Source organism: Hypanus sabinus, chromosome 15 (assembly GCF_030144855.1).
Source record: "Hypanus sabinus isolate sHypSab1 chromosome 15, sHypSab1.hap1, whole genome shotgun sequence".
NCBI lineage: Eukaryota > Metazoa > Chordata > Chondrichthyes > Myliobatiformes > Dasyatidae > Hypanus > Hypanus sabinus.
In genome coordinates, this window is record NC_082720.1 from 1340378 (window position 1) to 1354978 (window position 14601).

Genomic DNA, 14601 nt, shown 5'->3' on the forward strand with positions numbered 1-14601 from the left:
GCCAACACACCATTTGGCTTCTTAAACAAACTGTCAACCTGTGCCACAGTTTTGAGTGTCCTATGGACACGTACCCCAAGATCTTTCAGATCATCCACTCTGCCAAAAGTCTTACAATTTATATTATATTCTGTCTTCATATTGGACCTACCAAACTAAATCACTTCACACTTATCTGGGTTGAACTCAATCTGTCACTTCTCAGCCCAGTTCTACATCCTATTGATATCGCGCTGTAACCTCTGACAACCCTCCAAACTATCCACAACATTCCCAACTTTTGTGTCATTAGCAAACTTACTAACCCACCCTTCTACTTCCTCATCCAGGTCATTTATAAAAATCACAAAGAGGAAGTTTCCCAGAACAGATCCCTGCATGACACATCTGGTCACCGATCTCCATGCAGAATATGAACCATCTACAACCACACTTTGCCTTCTGTGGGCAAGCCAATTCCAGATCCACAAAGCAAGGTCTCCTTGGATCCCATGCCTCATTATTTTCTGAATAAGCCTCACATGGGGATCCTTATCAAATGCCTTACTGAAATCCATATACACTACATCCACTGCTCTACCTTCATCAATATGTTTTGTTACATCCTCAAAGAATTCAATCAGGCTCGTAAGGCATGACCTGCCCTTTACAAAGCTTTGCTTACTATCCTCAATTGGATTATGTCTCTCCAAATGTTCTTAAATCCTGCCTCTCAGGATCTTCTCCAACAACTTGCCCACCACTGAAGCCAGACTCACTGGACTATAACTTCTGGGGTTATCTCTACTCCCTTTCTTGAACAAGGAAACAACATTTGCAACCCTCCCCATCCCTATTGATGATGCAAAGATCATCACCAGAGGCTCAGCAATCTCCTCCCATACTTCCCACAGTAGCCTGGGGAATATCTCATCCTGTCCCAGTGACCTATCTAACTTAATGCTTCTCAAAAGCTCCAGCACATCCTCTTTCTTAATTTCTATATGCTCAATCATTTCAGTCAGCTGTAAGTCATCCAAGGTCTTTATCCCTGGTGAATACTGAAGCAAAGTATTCATTAAGTACCTCCACTACCTTCTCCAACTCCAAGCACATGTTTCCACTATTGCACCTGAATACAGGTCCATAAATCATTGAAAGTGACATCACAGTGACATTCAGAAAACTTTTCGCACATATAACCATATAACCACATTGGCCTTCATAAATCAATGTATTGACTACAGGAGATGGATTGTGATGATGAACGTGTAGGAGAGGTTTAATTTGAGATATTGTGTGAAGTTTTGGTCACCTACCTACAGAAAAGATGTAAATAAGGTAGAAATAGTACACATAAAATTTACAATGATGTTGCCATGTCTGGAGGCTCTGAGTTGTAACGAAAGATTACATAGGTTAGGACTTTATTCCTTGGAACATGTGCTCCACTCAACACTGGGAAGAATTTCTTCAGCCTCCAGGTGATCTAGCTAACTCACCACTTTATCACAGATGGTATATGGAGCTCGATGGGCTTTATAAAACTTGGATGTGGCATTTTCATTTAACACTGTTTTACCTTTGATATGCTTGAATATTCCAATGCTAATACTGAACATTGCAGTGGTATTATCCACTGCCTTTCTTAATTTGCTTTCAGTTGACTCTCTATTGCAGGGGATATGGCATGCAAGTGATAGATGGGTCTCCAATCAATTTGTAGATTTCTCACCCAATCATGGCTCAACATTGTTGGCTCTCCTGCTTTTACCACAAACAAACCCAATGTGGTTTGTTGATTGTCCTATTTCACTGTTGTCATTCACACAGAAATTAACTTTTCTCCAGTGTAAATTCTTAGTAGGATACTATAGTCATCAGTCCAGTATTTTTGAATTGCCATTCAAACTCATTTTGTGGAATAACAGAAACAGCCAAGTCAGTGTCCAATTTCATTTTAATTAATTTACCTTTCTCTTCTGGTGTAACCATATTGCTTGTCTCCTATAAGTTTTCACATTGTAAATCTTGAGGCTAGTCAGTTGCTTGTCACTCTCATCATTATAAGAATCTTCATCAACAGCATCCAGGTCAGTACTCTTTTTCTTTCTTCTTCTTGCAGAAAAATCTGCATGATGCTAAGCTAGGGCACATCAATGATGTTACCTGGAGTCATCAGGTGTTTCAGGTCTCAACCTCACCCAGGTGACCCCACCGGGGTTGATCAGACCCCAGCCTGTGCCCTAGCAGCAACCCACAGATTGGCCCTCTTTATCTAGAGCCATCTTGACGCTTTCTCTGCTGCATCTGTAGTGGTAGAAATGTCCCTCCTTCTTCTCTCTCCCATGATTCCAAGTGCAGTGTATACTTTGCAGAGCGACTGGCCTGCAAAGCCATGACACTGGACATCCACGGGCCAACACTTTGCTCTGTCGCCTTTTCTTTGGCAGTTGTTCTTTAGATCTTTATACTTGGCTCTTTTCCACTCGTAGTCCTCCTCCATACGTTCTTCCCATGACACAGTAAGCTCAAGCATAAGAATGTGCTTCAATGGGTCCATGTCCATGAATTAAAAATTCATCTTGATTTTTTAAATCTTTTTTTTCCTTCCGAGTGCCAGCCATTTATTTTTGCCGGACACACTCTGTACATGAGTTCCACTTCGTTGCATTTCTGCAAGTTCTGCCTTTAAATCAGCACAAGTCTGGTGTATATGAGATTCTACCACAAAGTAACATGATTTGTTCAGGCAGGCAGGTTTCTGTTTAGATGTTGCAATTTTGTTCATATTTAGTTTCATTCCTGACTATAACTCAATTGTGTTTCCGGCTACTTTTTTTCCATTTATAAAGCAATTTAAAAAAATGTCATTTTTAAAAAAATGGATAGGTATATGGACAAGAAAGGAATGGAGGGTTATGGGCTGTGCAGGTCGGTGGGACTAGGTGAGAGTAAGTGTTCGGCATGGACTAGAAGGGCCAAGATGGCCTGTTTTCATGCTGTAATTGTTATGTGGTTATATGCTTATATAATTTCAGGTGCTCTTTTGAATGTGAGTTGTGCTTCAGTTAGGAGCCATTTTTGAATGCTTCCTTGTAAGATTCTACAAACTAAATGATCTCTCAGTGCATCATTCAACCCATCATTGAACTGACAATGCTTGAACAATTTCTTCAATTCAGCCACATATGCTGAAATGGATTCCACTTCCTTTTGATTCAGCTCATGAAATCTAAAGTGTTCTGCAACCAACAATGGTTTTGGTTATAAATGTTTCTGTATTATATTCATGATATCACCAAAACTTATTTTAGCTGGTTTGGTTAAACTTCTAAGCAAATTGTATGAACTTCCACCAATTTAACTTATTAACACAGACACTCACTCTTCATTGGCCTTTTTATTTTATGAAAATATTTCTCAATTCATTCAGTACACATAATCTAGTTATCTATTGTGCAATCAAATGTGTCTAACTTTTCGATGTAGCCAGCCATTTCTGCTTTTTAAAAAAAATTATTATCACCCAGTACTGACTGTTTATGAATTCAATCTATTTTCTGTTTTTTTAAAACTCAAATATCTCTTTTCCCTTCTGAAAAAAAAACATGCTGCCCCTCAACAGGTAGGTAGTCATCTTGGGTTCATTGCCACTGTTATATTTTGTAACTTCAGAAACTAATTGAAAGGAGAATATGGGAGCCCGCCATACTTAGTTTTTACTCAGTGAGATGCTCACTTATGATATGGTGGCCTAAATACTTCTTATTTAACCCTTAATGAATTTTGTAAACAAAAAAGAATGCTTAAACAATACATTTACAATATTATTGAGCTATTAAGTACACTAGGATATTTACAAAATTTTTTTAATTATTTCAATAAATTGGAGAACTTGTGTTATATATGACACAGGAATGATAATCTCTGATATCTAGTTCATTCATATATAAATGTTCCATTTTCTGTCTTACAGGCAGATTCATCAGTTGTGTCAGGAGATCAACAAAAGAGAAGAAAAAAAGAGCTTCTTCCCGAAGAGGTAGAGTCACAAAATAAATATGACAACAAATAAAATACTCAAAGATATATTGGGAAGATTGAAATACTCATCAAGTCATTTAGTAAATAAATGTTACAGATGGGCTCTAATTTTAGACCTACTTCTGCTACTGAAGGTCTAGTCAGTAAGAGTTTCACTATATATTAATTTTCAGCTTCTGCTTTTAACTTGCATTGTGTACTTGTCTCTTTCTGTCCATCTAACTTTGAAACTGTAATGCCCAGATATTGTAGTACAGGGTATTAAGTCTAGGGAGAAAATTGATTGATTTTTCATTCCTATCTGAACTACAGCTTTTCAGTCAAAGGTCAGCTGCTAGGCACAATGCAGAGGTCATATTCGCTTTAATAAGGCATTGTGGGTCTATATTAATCCTGATAAAACTGCACATCTTCTATTAAAAGTACTTTAATTACCCAACCTTGATGCTGAAAGAGGAACCCTTAATAGTACACATGATTTTGTGTCCATTTAGGAGGACAGGAATTAAATAATTCTCCTGATCTCACTGAAACCTACCTGTCCATATTCTGAGGAGGGAAAAGTAACGAGCAAGCAGTGTCTCATGCCGGTAGAAGTAACTGATGTATGCATGCAAGTCAGAGTTTTTAGCAAATGCAAGATCTTCCTATGATTTAAGCTGAAACATACAGATTATTCGAACAAAGTCAACAAGGTATCTCAAGCAAACAGAAACACAAGGCAATAATGTTAGTGCAACTAGGAAGTTGAGATTGTCAATTACCCTGCCAAAGTCAGTATTCTCCTCACCCTTCTTTATGATCACAAATTTCCAACTCTGTTCAACTTGGTACCATTCCTGATTCCACAGTTTTATAATGTAGCATTCACACTACAAGAGCATCCCAAACCCCTGCTCAGAAACTGTTAGGATGGTCAAAACAAGATTTTACCCATTGCATAACATAATTAATGTCAAGCGGAACAGGCCTTGTCTACACAGTTTTGGGTTCCTTGGCTAAGAGAGGAGTACTAACCATAGAACAAATATAGTATACATTCATTCACATGGCTGCTTTAGGGAGTTGCTGAGTGAGGAGTGATTAGGTAGGTTATGTTCATATTTCCTAAGAATGAAAGAATGAGGGCTGACCTCATTGATAGTTACATGGATTTTAAAAGCCTTACAGACTACATGCAGGGTTAATATTGCCCTTTTTTGAGAAGACTGGAAGCTGGATCATCGTCTGGGAATAAGGATCTTGGACAAAAATGAGTAGAAACATTTTCACAGAGTGTTGAATTTTTGGAATGACCTGTCCCAGAGGATTGTGGAAGGTCAGTCATTAAATTATTCAAAACAAAGATTGATAGATTTCTGGATACCAAGGGAATCAATAAATATTGAGTTATATTAGTTGCATGTGGTAAACTGCATCCGGTGCTCCCGTTGTGGCCTTTTATATATTGGTGAGACCCGACGCAGACTGGGAGACCATTTTGTTGAACACCTATGCTCTGTCTGCCAGAGAAAGCAGGATCTCCCAGTGGCAGCACATTTTAATTCCATGTCCCATTCCCATTCTGATATGTCTACCCATGGCCTCCTCTTCAAGATGAAGCCACACTTAGGTTGGAGGAACAACACCTTATACACCGGCTGGGTAGCCTCCAACCTGATGGCATGAACATTGACTTCTCTAACTTTCGTTAATGCCCCTCCCTTTCTTACCCCATCCCAGAGTTATATAGTTTTTTCTCTCTCTGCCCATCACTCTGCCTGTTCTCCATCTCTCTCTGGTGCCTCCCTCTCCCTTTCTTTCTCTGTAGGCCTCCTATCCCATCATCCTTTCCCTTCTCTTGCTCAGTATCCCTTTTGCTAGTCACCTGTCTGGCTCTCAGCTTCACCCCACCCCCTCTGGTCTTCTCCTATCATTTTGCATATTCCCCTCCCCCTCCCACTTTCAAATCTCTTACTATCTTTCCTTTCAGTTAGTCCTGACGAAGGGTCTCAGCCCGAAACGTCGACAGCGCTTCTCCCTATAGATGCTGCCTGGCCTGTGTTCCACTAGCATTTTGTGTGTGCTGCTTGAATTTCCAACATCTGCAGATTTCCTCATGTTTGCTATGTTATATTTCTCGTTTATTTTTATACTGTCCTTGACTTCCCTTGTCAGCCACAGCCGCCCCCTACTCCCCTTAGAATCTTTCTTCCTCTTTGGAATGAACTGATCCTGCACCTTCTGTATTATTCCCAGAAATACCTGCCATTGTTGTTCCATGAAACCATAAGACAGAGGAGCAGAAGTCAGCCATTTGGCCCATTGAGTCTGCTCTGCCATCTTATCATGAGCTGATCCTTTCTCCCATTTAGTCCCATTCCCTCACCTTCTCACCATAACCTTTGATGCCCTGGTTACTCAGATACCTATCAATCTCTGTCTTAAATACACCCAATGACTTGGCCTCCACTGCCGCCCTGGCAACAAATTCCACAGATTCACCACCCTCTGGCTAAAAAAATTTCTTTGCATCTCTGTTCTGAATAGGCGCCCTGCAATCCTTAAGTCATGCCCTCTCATACTAGACTCCCCCACCATGGGAAACAAATTTGCCACATCCACTCTGTCCATGCCTTTTAACATTCGAAATGTTTCTATGAGGTCCCCCCTTATTCTTCTAAACTCCAAGGAGTACAGTCCAAGAGCAGTCAAACGTTCCTCATATGTTAACCCTCTCATTCCCAGAATCATTCTAGTGAATCTTCTCTGAACCCTCTCCAACGTCAGCACATCCTTAGATAAGGAGCCCAAAACTGTACACAGTACTCCAAGTGAGGTCTTACCAGTGCCTTAAGGAGCCTCAACATCACATCCCTGCTCTTATATTCTATTCCTCTAGAAATGAATGCCAACATTGCATTTGCCTTCTTCACCACCGATTCAACCTGGAGGTTAACTTTAAATGTATCATGCACGAGGACTCCCAAGTTCCGTTGCATCTCAGAACTTTGAATTCTCTCCCCATCTAAATAATAGTCTGCCTGTTTATTTCTTCTACCAAAGTGCATGACCATACACTTTTCAACATTGTATTTCATTTGCCACTTCTTTGCCCATTCTTCCAAGTCTGTCTGCAGACTCTCAGTTTCCTCAGCACTACCAGCCCCTCCACCTATCTTTGTATCATCAGCAAACTTAGCCACAAAGCCATCTATTCCATAATCCAAATCGTTGATATGCAACGTAAAAAGCAGCGGCCCCAACACGGAACCCTGTGGAACACCACTAGTAACCAGCAGCCAAACAGAATGGGGTCCCTTTATTCTCACTCTCTGTTTCCTGCCAATCAGCCAAAGCTCTATCCACGTATGTAACTTTCTCAAAATTCCAGGGGCTCTTATCTTGTTTAGCAGCCTCATGTGTAACACCTTGTCAAAGGCTTCTGAAAATCCAAATACACAACATCCACTGCATCTCCCTTGTCTAGCCTACTTGTAATTTCCTCAAAAAATTGCAATAGGTTTGTCAGGCAGGATTTTCCTTTAAGGAAACCATGCTGAGTTCAGCCAACCCTGTCATATGCCTCAAGGTACTCTGTAACCTCATCCTTGACAATCGACTTCACCAACTTCCCAACCACCAATGTCAAGCTAACAGGTCTATAATTTCCTTTTTGCTTCCTTGCCCCCTTCTTAAATAGCAGAGTGACATTTGCAATCTTCCACTCCTCCGGAACCATGCCAGAATCTATTGACTTTTGAAAGATCATTGCTAATGCCTCCACAATCTCCACAGCTACTTCCTTCAGAACATGAGGGTGCATTCCATCTGGTCTGGGAGATTTATCTACCCTTAGACTATTCAGCTTCCTGAGTGCTTTCTCTGTCGTAATTGTGACTGCGCACACTTCTCTTCCCTGACATCCTTGAGTGTCCGGTACACTGCTGATGTCTTCCTCAGTGAAGACTGATGCAAAATACTCATTCAGTTCCTCCGCCATCTCCTTATCTCCCATAACAATTTCTCCAGGATCATTTTCTATCGGTCCTTTATCTACTCTCACCTGTCTTTGACTCTTTATATACTTGAAAAAGCTTTAAGTATCCTCTTTGATATTATTTTCTAGCTTCCTTTCATAGTTCATCTTTTTCCTCTCAATGACCTTCTTAGTTTCCTATTTTATCCTCTGGCCTGGTTCTGGAGGACTGGAAGATTGCAAATGTCACTCCGCTATTTAAGAAGGGGGCAAGGAAGCAAAAAGGAAATTATAGACCTGTTAGCTTGACAATTTTTGCTTCGTTGTATGCTCTCTCCTTTGCTTTCACTTTAGCTTTGACTTCTCTTGTCAGCCACGGTTACATCCTTTATCCATTCGAAAATTTCTTCTTTTTTGGAATATATCTGTCTTGCACCTTCCTCACTTCTCGTATAAACTCCAGCCACTGCTGCTCTGCCGTCCTTCCCGCCAGTGTCCCTTTCCAGTCAACCTTGGCCAGTTCCTCTCTCATGCCACTGCAATTTCCTTTACTCCACTGAAATACCGACACATCGGATTTCGGCTTCTCTTTCTCAAATTTCACAGTGAACTCAATCATGTTGTGATCACTGCCTCCTAAGGGTTCCTTCACCTCAATCTCTCTAATCACCTCTGGTTCATTACACAATACCCAATCCAGTACAGTCGATCCCCAACAACAAGCTGTTCTAAAAAACCATCTCGTAGACATTCTACAAATTCTCTCTCTTGAGATCCAGTGCTGACCTGATTTTCCCAATCCACTCGCATGTTAAGATCCCCCACAATTATCATAACACTGCCCTTCTGGCAAGCCTTTTCTATTTCCTGTTGTAATTTGTAGTCCACATCACTGCAGCTGTTAGGAGGCTTGTAGATAACTGCCATCAGGGTCCTTTTACCCTTGCGATTTCTTAGCTCAACCCATAAAGATTCTGTACCTTCCAATCCTATGTCACCTCTTTCTTAGGATTTAATATCATTTCTTACCAATAAAGCCACACCACCCCCTCTGCCTACCTGTCTATCCTTCCAATACACTGTGTACCCTTGGACGTTCAGCTCCCAGAGACATGCATCCTTTAGCCATGTCTCAGTGATGGACACAACATCATACCTGCCGATCTGTAGCTGTACAACAAGATCATCCACCTTATTCCTTATGCTGCGTGCATTTAAGTACAACATCTTAAGTCCAGTATTTGATACTTTTTGCTTTGATTGCTCTGCAACTTTATTGCACTGCAACTCATCCCAATGGCTGCAAATTTGCCCCATCACTTGTCTGTCCTTCCTGACATCCTTACTGCTGACTGTCCAGTCAACTTTGGCCAGCTCCTCCCTCATGGCTCCGTAGTCCCCTTTGTTCAACTGTAATACGGACACTGGATTAGACATTGGCTTTGCAAAAGAAGCCAAAAAGTGTTAATACATGGTTGCATCTCCAACTGGAGGCTTGTGATTAGTGATGTGCCATAGGGATCAATACTGGTCCTGCAGTTGTTTGTCATCTATATCAACAATCTGGATGATAATTTGATAAACTGGATTAGCAAATTTGTGATTAACACCAAGTTTGTTCATGTAGTGGACCACAAGGAAGAGTATCAAAACTTGCAGTGGGATCTGGAAATGCCTGATGTAATTTAATGCAGTTAAGGGAGTGATATTGCACTCTGGGGGGACCAATCATGGTTGGCCTTACACAGTGAGCAGTAGGGCACTGAAGAGTGCATTAGAACAGAGGGATCTGAGAATACAGATACATAATTCTTTTACAGGTAGATAGGGTCATAAAGAAAGCCTTTGGCATATTGGCCTTTTTAAATCAATATATTGAGTACAGGAGATCGGATGTTATGTTGAAATTGTATAAGATATTGGTGAGGCCTAATTTGGAGTATTATGTGCAGTTTTGTTCACCTATTTACATGAAAGGATCAGAGAAAATTTACAAGGTATTTGCCAGGACTTCAAGACCTGAGTTATAAGGAAAGGTTGAATAGGTTAGGTCTTCATTCCTTAGAGCACAAAAGATTGAGGAGAGATTTAATAGAGGTATACAAAATTATGTGAGCTATAGATAGGGTAAATGCAAGCCAACTTTTTCCATTGAGGTAGGCTGAGACTAGAACTAGAGGTCAAGGGTTAAAGTTGGAAAGTTTAAGTGGAACATGAGGGTGAACTTCTTCACCCAGAAAGTGGTTAGAGTGTGGAATGAGCTGCCAGCATAAGTGGTGGATGTGGGTTTGATTTCAATGTTTAAGGGAAATTTGAATTTGTTTATGGGTGGGCGGGGTATGGAGGACTATGTTCTGGGTGCAGGTCAATGACAGTAGACATTTTTCAGAATGGACCACATGGTCTGAAGACCCTGCCTCCTGCTGTAGTGTTCTAGGACTCTAACAGCAATATTCCTTTCGAACAAAAATGAAAAAGAATTACCTTAGCCAGAGGGTGGGGAATCCGTAAAATTCATTGTGGAGGCCACGCCATTGAGCATATTTAAAGTGGAAGGTCATAGGTTCTTGATTAGTCAGGGTGTCAAAAGTTATGGGGAGAAAGCAGGAGAATGGGGTTCAGAGAGATAATCAATAAACCATGATAGATTGCTGGAGTAACCTCGATAAGTTAGGTCAAATGGCCTAATTCAGCTCCTTTGTCTTAAGGTCTTATTCCGTCTGCTGGCCCCGATGTACCGAAAGGTGCTGCTCTTACTGCCTCTCTTACTGCTGCTCAATCACCACAGCAGTCATTCTCCTGATTCGAAGGGTGGAAATGTCAAATACAGGATATAACTTCATCGTGAGAGAAAGAAAATTTATAGGAGGTTTACAAGGCAATTTATTTTTTTAAACACATAATGGTAGGTTCCTGGAACATGTTGCCAGGGAAAGTGGTGAATACAGATAGTGTAGCAAGGTTAAAGAAGCATTTTGACAGAAATAGAGGGATGTAGATCATGTGCAAGCAGATGGGATTAGTTTAATTTAGCTTCATGGCTGCATAAACATTGTGGGCTGAAAGGATTATTCCTATGCCGTATTGCTTCATATATCCATATAACAATTACAGCACGGAAACAGGCCATCTTGGCCCTTCTAGTCCGTGCCAAACACTTACTCTCACCTAGTCCCACTGACCCACACTCAGCCCATAACCCTCCATTCCTTTCCTGTCCATATACTTATCCAATTTTGCTTTAAATGACAATACCGAACCTGCCTCTATCACTTCAACTGGAAGCTCATTCCACACAACTACCACTCTCTGAGTAAAGAAATTCCCCCTCATGTTACCCTTAAACTTTTGCCCCCTAAGTCTCAACTCATATCCTTCTTGTTTGAATCTTCCCTACTCTCAATGGAAAAAGCCTATCCACGTCAACTCCATCTATCCCCCTCATAATTTTAAATACCTCTATCAAGTCCCCCCTCGACCTTCTACGCTCCAAAGAATAAAGACCTAACTTGTTCAATCTTTCCCTGTAACTTGGGTGCTGAAGGTGCTTAGGTGTTTTGCATTTCTACTACCTCTCCATCCCAAACCAAGTATGCAATATCAACCCTGATTCATCTTATAGTTTATAGCACAGAAATTTGACCTCATTATTATTTCTTAAACATAATAAAGATTTTAACCTCCTCTGCTTTTCAGGTAGTGAGCTAAAGGACATCTTCAGAGCAGGGGAAAAACGAAAATACTGCAACTTACCTCCATTTGCCCTGGATCTGATCATTAAGGGCAGCGCATCACAACTCTTCACTTTAATTCAGCCTCCATTACTTTATTCATTTAATTTAAAGGTCCAAGGGAGAAAACCCAGACTCTCCTGCTCTGGGGGAAGAAGACTGACTATGCCCTTACCTATACACGCCCAATCTTGTGAACCTCTACATTCTAGTATGACAAACATAGCCTACCCAGTTATATCCTGGTGAATCTCCTCTTCAATTTTTTTAGTGCTCACATTCTTCCTGTGGTGAGGCGACCAGTCCTCCAGTTGTTGGTGGCATAACACTAGTAAAATAACATTCAAATTCTTAAACTCAGTGCCTCAATTAACAGAGGCAAGCATGCTAAATGCCTTTTTGAACACCAGATCCAGCTGCCTCTACATTTCAGTGAGCTATCGACTTGCACCCTGAGATCTCTCTCTCCTGTGCATGTCCTGCTGGTGTTTGATATCCTAAAGCAAATGACATCACACTTGTTAATTCATGAGTTCAAGGAGAGCAATTATAGCCGTTCCATCATTTGGGAGTCCGAGCAATCTACAAGCTAGCCCGTCCTGAAGTATGTTCTTTTGGTGATTACTCCCACACTCACCTCATTATTGATATATTTTGAAATGTTTGAGCACCCCACTCCCCTTACCATCCCAAACTGCCCAATCTTGAGGTGGAGGTGTTCGCCAGTGAACATTACTCTGAATTTATGTCTAGTTATTTTCATCTTCAATCCCACATCTTGAGTTAATCATGTATCCAAACCTACCATTCCCCACCATCTATGATGCACCATCTCAATTTTGCTGACTGGCACAACTGCCACTGGACTTCCACACTATGCCTTGTTCAAACTACCCCTCGGTTCCCACTGGGAACCTGGTTTGATCTAGTATCCAAGCACACCTACCCGAACCTTTGCCAACAACCCTCAATGCTGCTGACAATCTCTCGCTGAGGCATGGCCTGCTAGAGCTCTCATGGAACTGAGATTGGGAAGCTCTTTGGACAAGTTTATATGTACATGGTCTGCTTCATCATCCATATGGTCATGGGTCTTCACATTGCAATTTAGGAGCTAGGGTCTTGAGCAAAATTGTATATTTCCCACGCTTGACCTAAACATCCAATTTCTAGTTTAGAAAAGTGTTTCCGTTGTGGTTGTTATTCATGTCTGCAGAAGTGGTTACATGAACTGACCTATTTTACAAACAATAGAATTTGCAAAAGAATTGAATGTTAGTCAGCAGATTTGATATATTTTAACAGCCACATCGTGGTAGAAGCACACTCACCTCTGTATCAGAGGACTGTAGGTTCGATCCACACACAGCCCATCAGTCAAAGTGAAACTGCTGCTCCACCAGAGCTAATTTTTATAATGAGACATTGCACTGAGCCATTGCTTGCCCTCAGACATCAGTCAAAGGGGCCTTGAGATTAGTGGTGAACCGCTATTTACTATTATTTTATTCTTGTATGTATATAAATGGTTCCTCCTCCTCCTCTAGCAAAGTCTGTGGCAAAGAGAAAAGCCCTAGCTTGCTCAGCCTATCTTCATAAGACAATCCCTCCGGTCCAGGAAATATCCTCTGCACCTCTCTTCATATCCTGTACATCCTTCCTATAATGAAGCAACCAGAACTGAGTACAGTATTCTAAGTGTGGTCTAACCAGCATCTTAAAGAGTTACAAAATTACCTGTAACACTTTCCCAACAGGCTGGTATATGTCTAGGGGAAATAATTCCAGCCACTCTCCAACCCCACCTCCCGTACACGCAGGTGCTGTGGGAATCAAGTTTATGCCGCGTCGCACGCACAATATCAAACTCACACCAGATACCGTAATGGAATACACTTTAAAGATTTTACTAAAACTAAATGAGTACTAACAATACAGTATACATGAAGGAAATGAAAGTAAAGCAAAAGGCGCCAACTTATCAAAGTTCAGTCAGTGTAGTGCACATTGTTGGAGCTCAACCATCGAACCATTCGACCCCTCGTTGTTTTCCTCCGACCTCCACGTCCTCACACCTGGGACCACCCGGGTGGTCGACCGAGCAGTGCAGCGCACGTCCACCTTCTTCGGCGTCTTCTTCCCGACTTCCCGAAAAGACCGCAAAACCCAACTCCCAGACCCACAAGACAAAATAACAGTCCCCCCATTGGTTAACAAGTGAATACAATCCCCGTTATCACCAATGCTAAAGCTAAACAAACTGTGAGAGAAAACACAACATAACAAAGAAGCATTCCTACTCTTAACAAAACAAAGAAGCCATTTTGAGTAATATATGCAGCACATTGTACATTCTCCCCACACCAGCAAATGTCATGCGCCCATGGCATTACCAGAGTTCCCCAAAGCTTCTTGCAACACACAAAACCCAACCCAGGTGCAGAAAGCAGCGATGTAACTGCCCAGGGCAGTAGAAATCACACTCTGTTCCCCTGGCACCACATATGTCAACTGCTCCGGGGGGCGCCTAATCCTCTGAGATCTCCAAACCCCTTCTGCTGACCCTTCCGCTCAGACACTGTGGGGAAAACTACAATTAGACCCCCACCCTCCTCCTCACTGGACTCCCTCTTCACCTGAGAACCCTCTGCCTCTGACACCCCAGGTCTACCTGTCAGACCCTCACTCCCTCCCTCTCTAGTCTCCCCCCTCACCTGAGAACCCTCTGGTTCACATTTGGGTCCCATCCTCTCTCTTACCAAAGCTGGCTGCCCCTCCGTCTGACCATCAACACCCTCCCTGCTCTCACCTAACTCAGTATGGGAAGGGCCAGGAGCCTCCTCTTCTGGTACTGGAGCGCCAGCGAATGGAAACAGGGACCACCCA

The 14601-nt window shown here is 41.7% G+C and overlaps 1 protein-coding gene across 1 annotated transcript in view; it reads left to right on the top strand.

Annotated features, from left to right (window-relative positions):
• Window positions 1-14601, top strand: part of lcp2a (lymphocyte cytosolic protein 2a) — a 188096-nt gene that overhangs the window by 81663 nt on the left and 91832 nt on the right. Inside the window, exon 4 of the mRNA XM_059990762.1 lies at window positions 3959-4024. Within this exon, the coding sequence (XP_059846745.1) occupies window positions 3959-4024 (66 nt within the window). The remainder of the gene's footprint in view (window positions 1-3958; window positions 4025-14601) is intronic.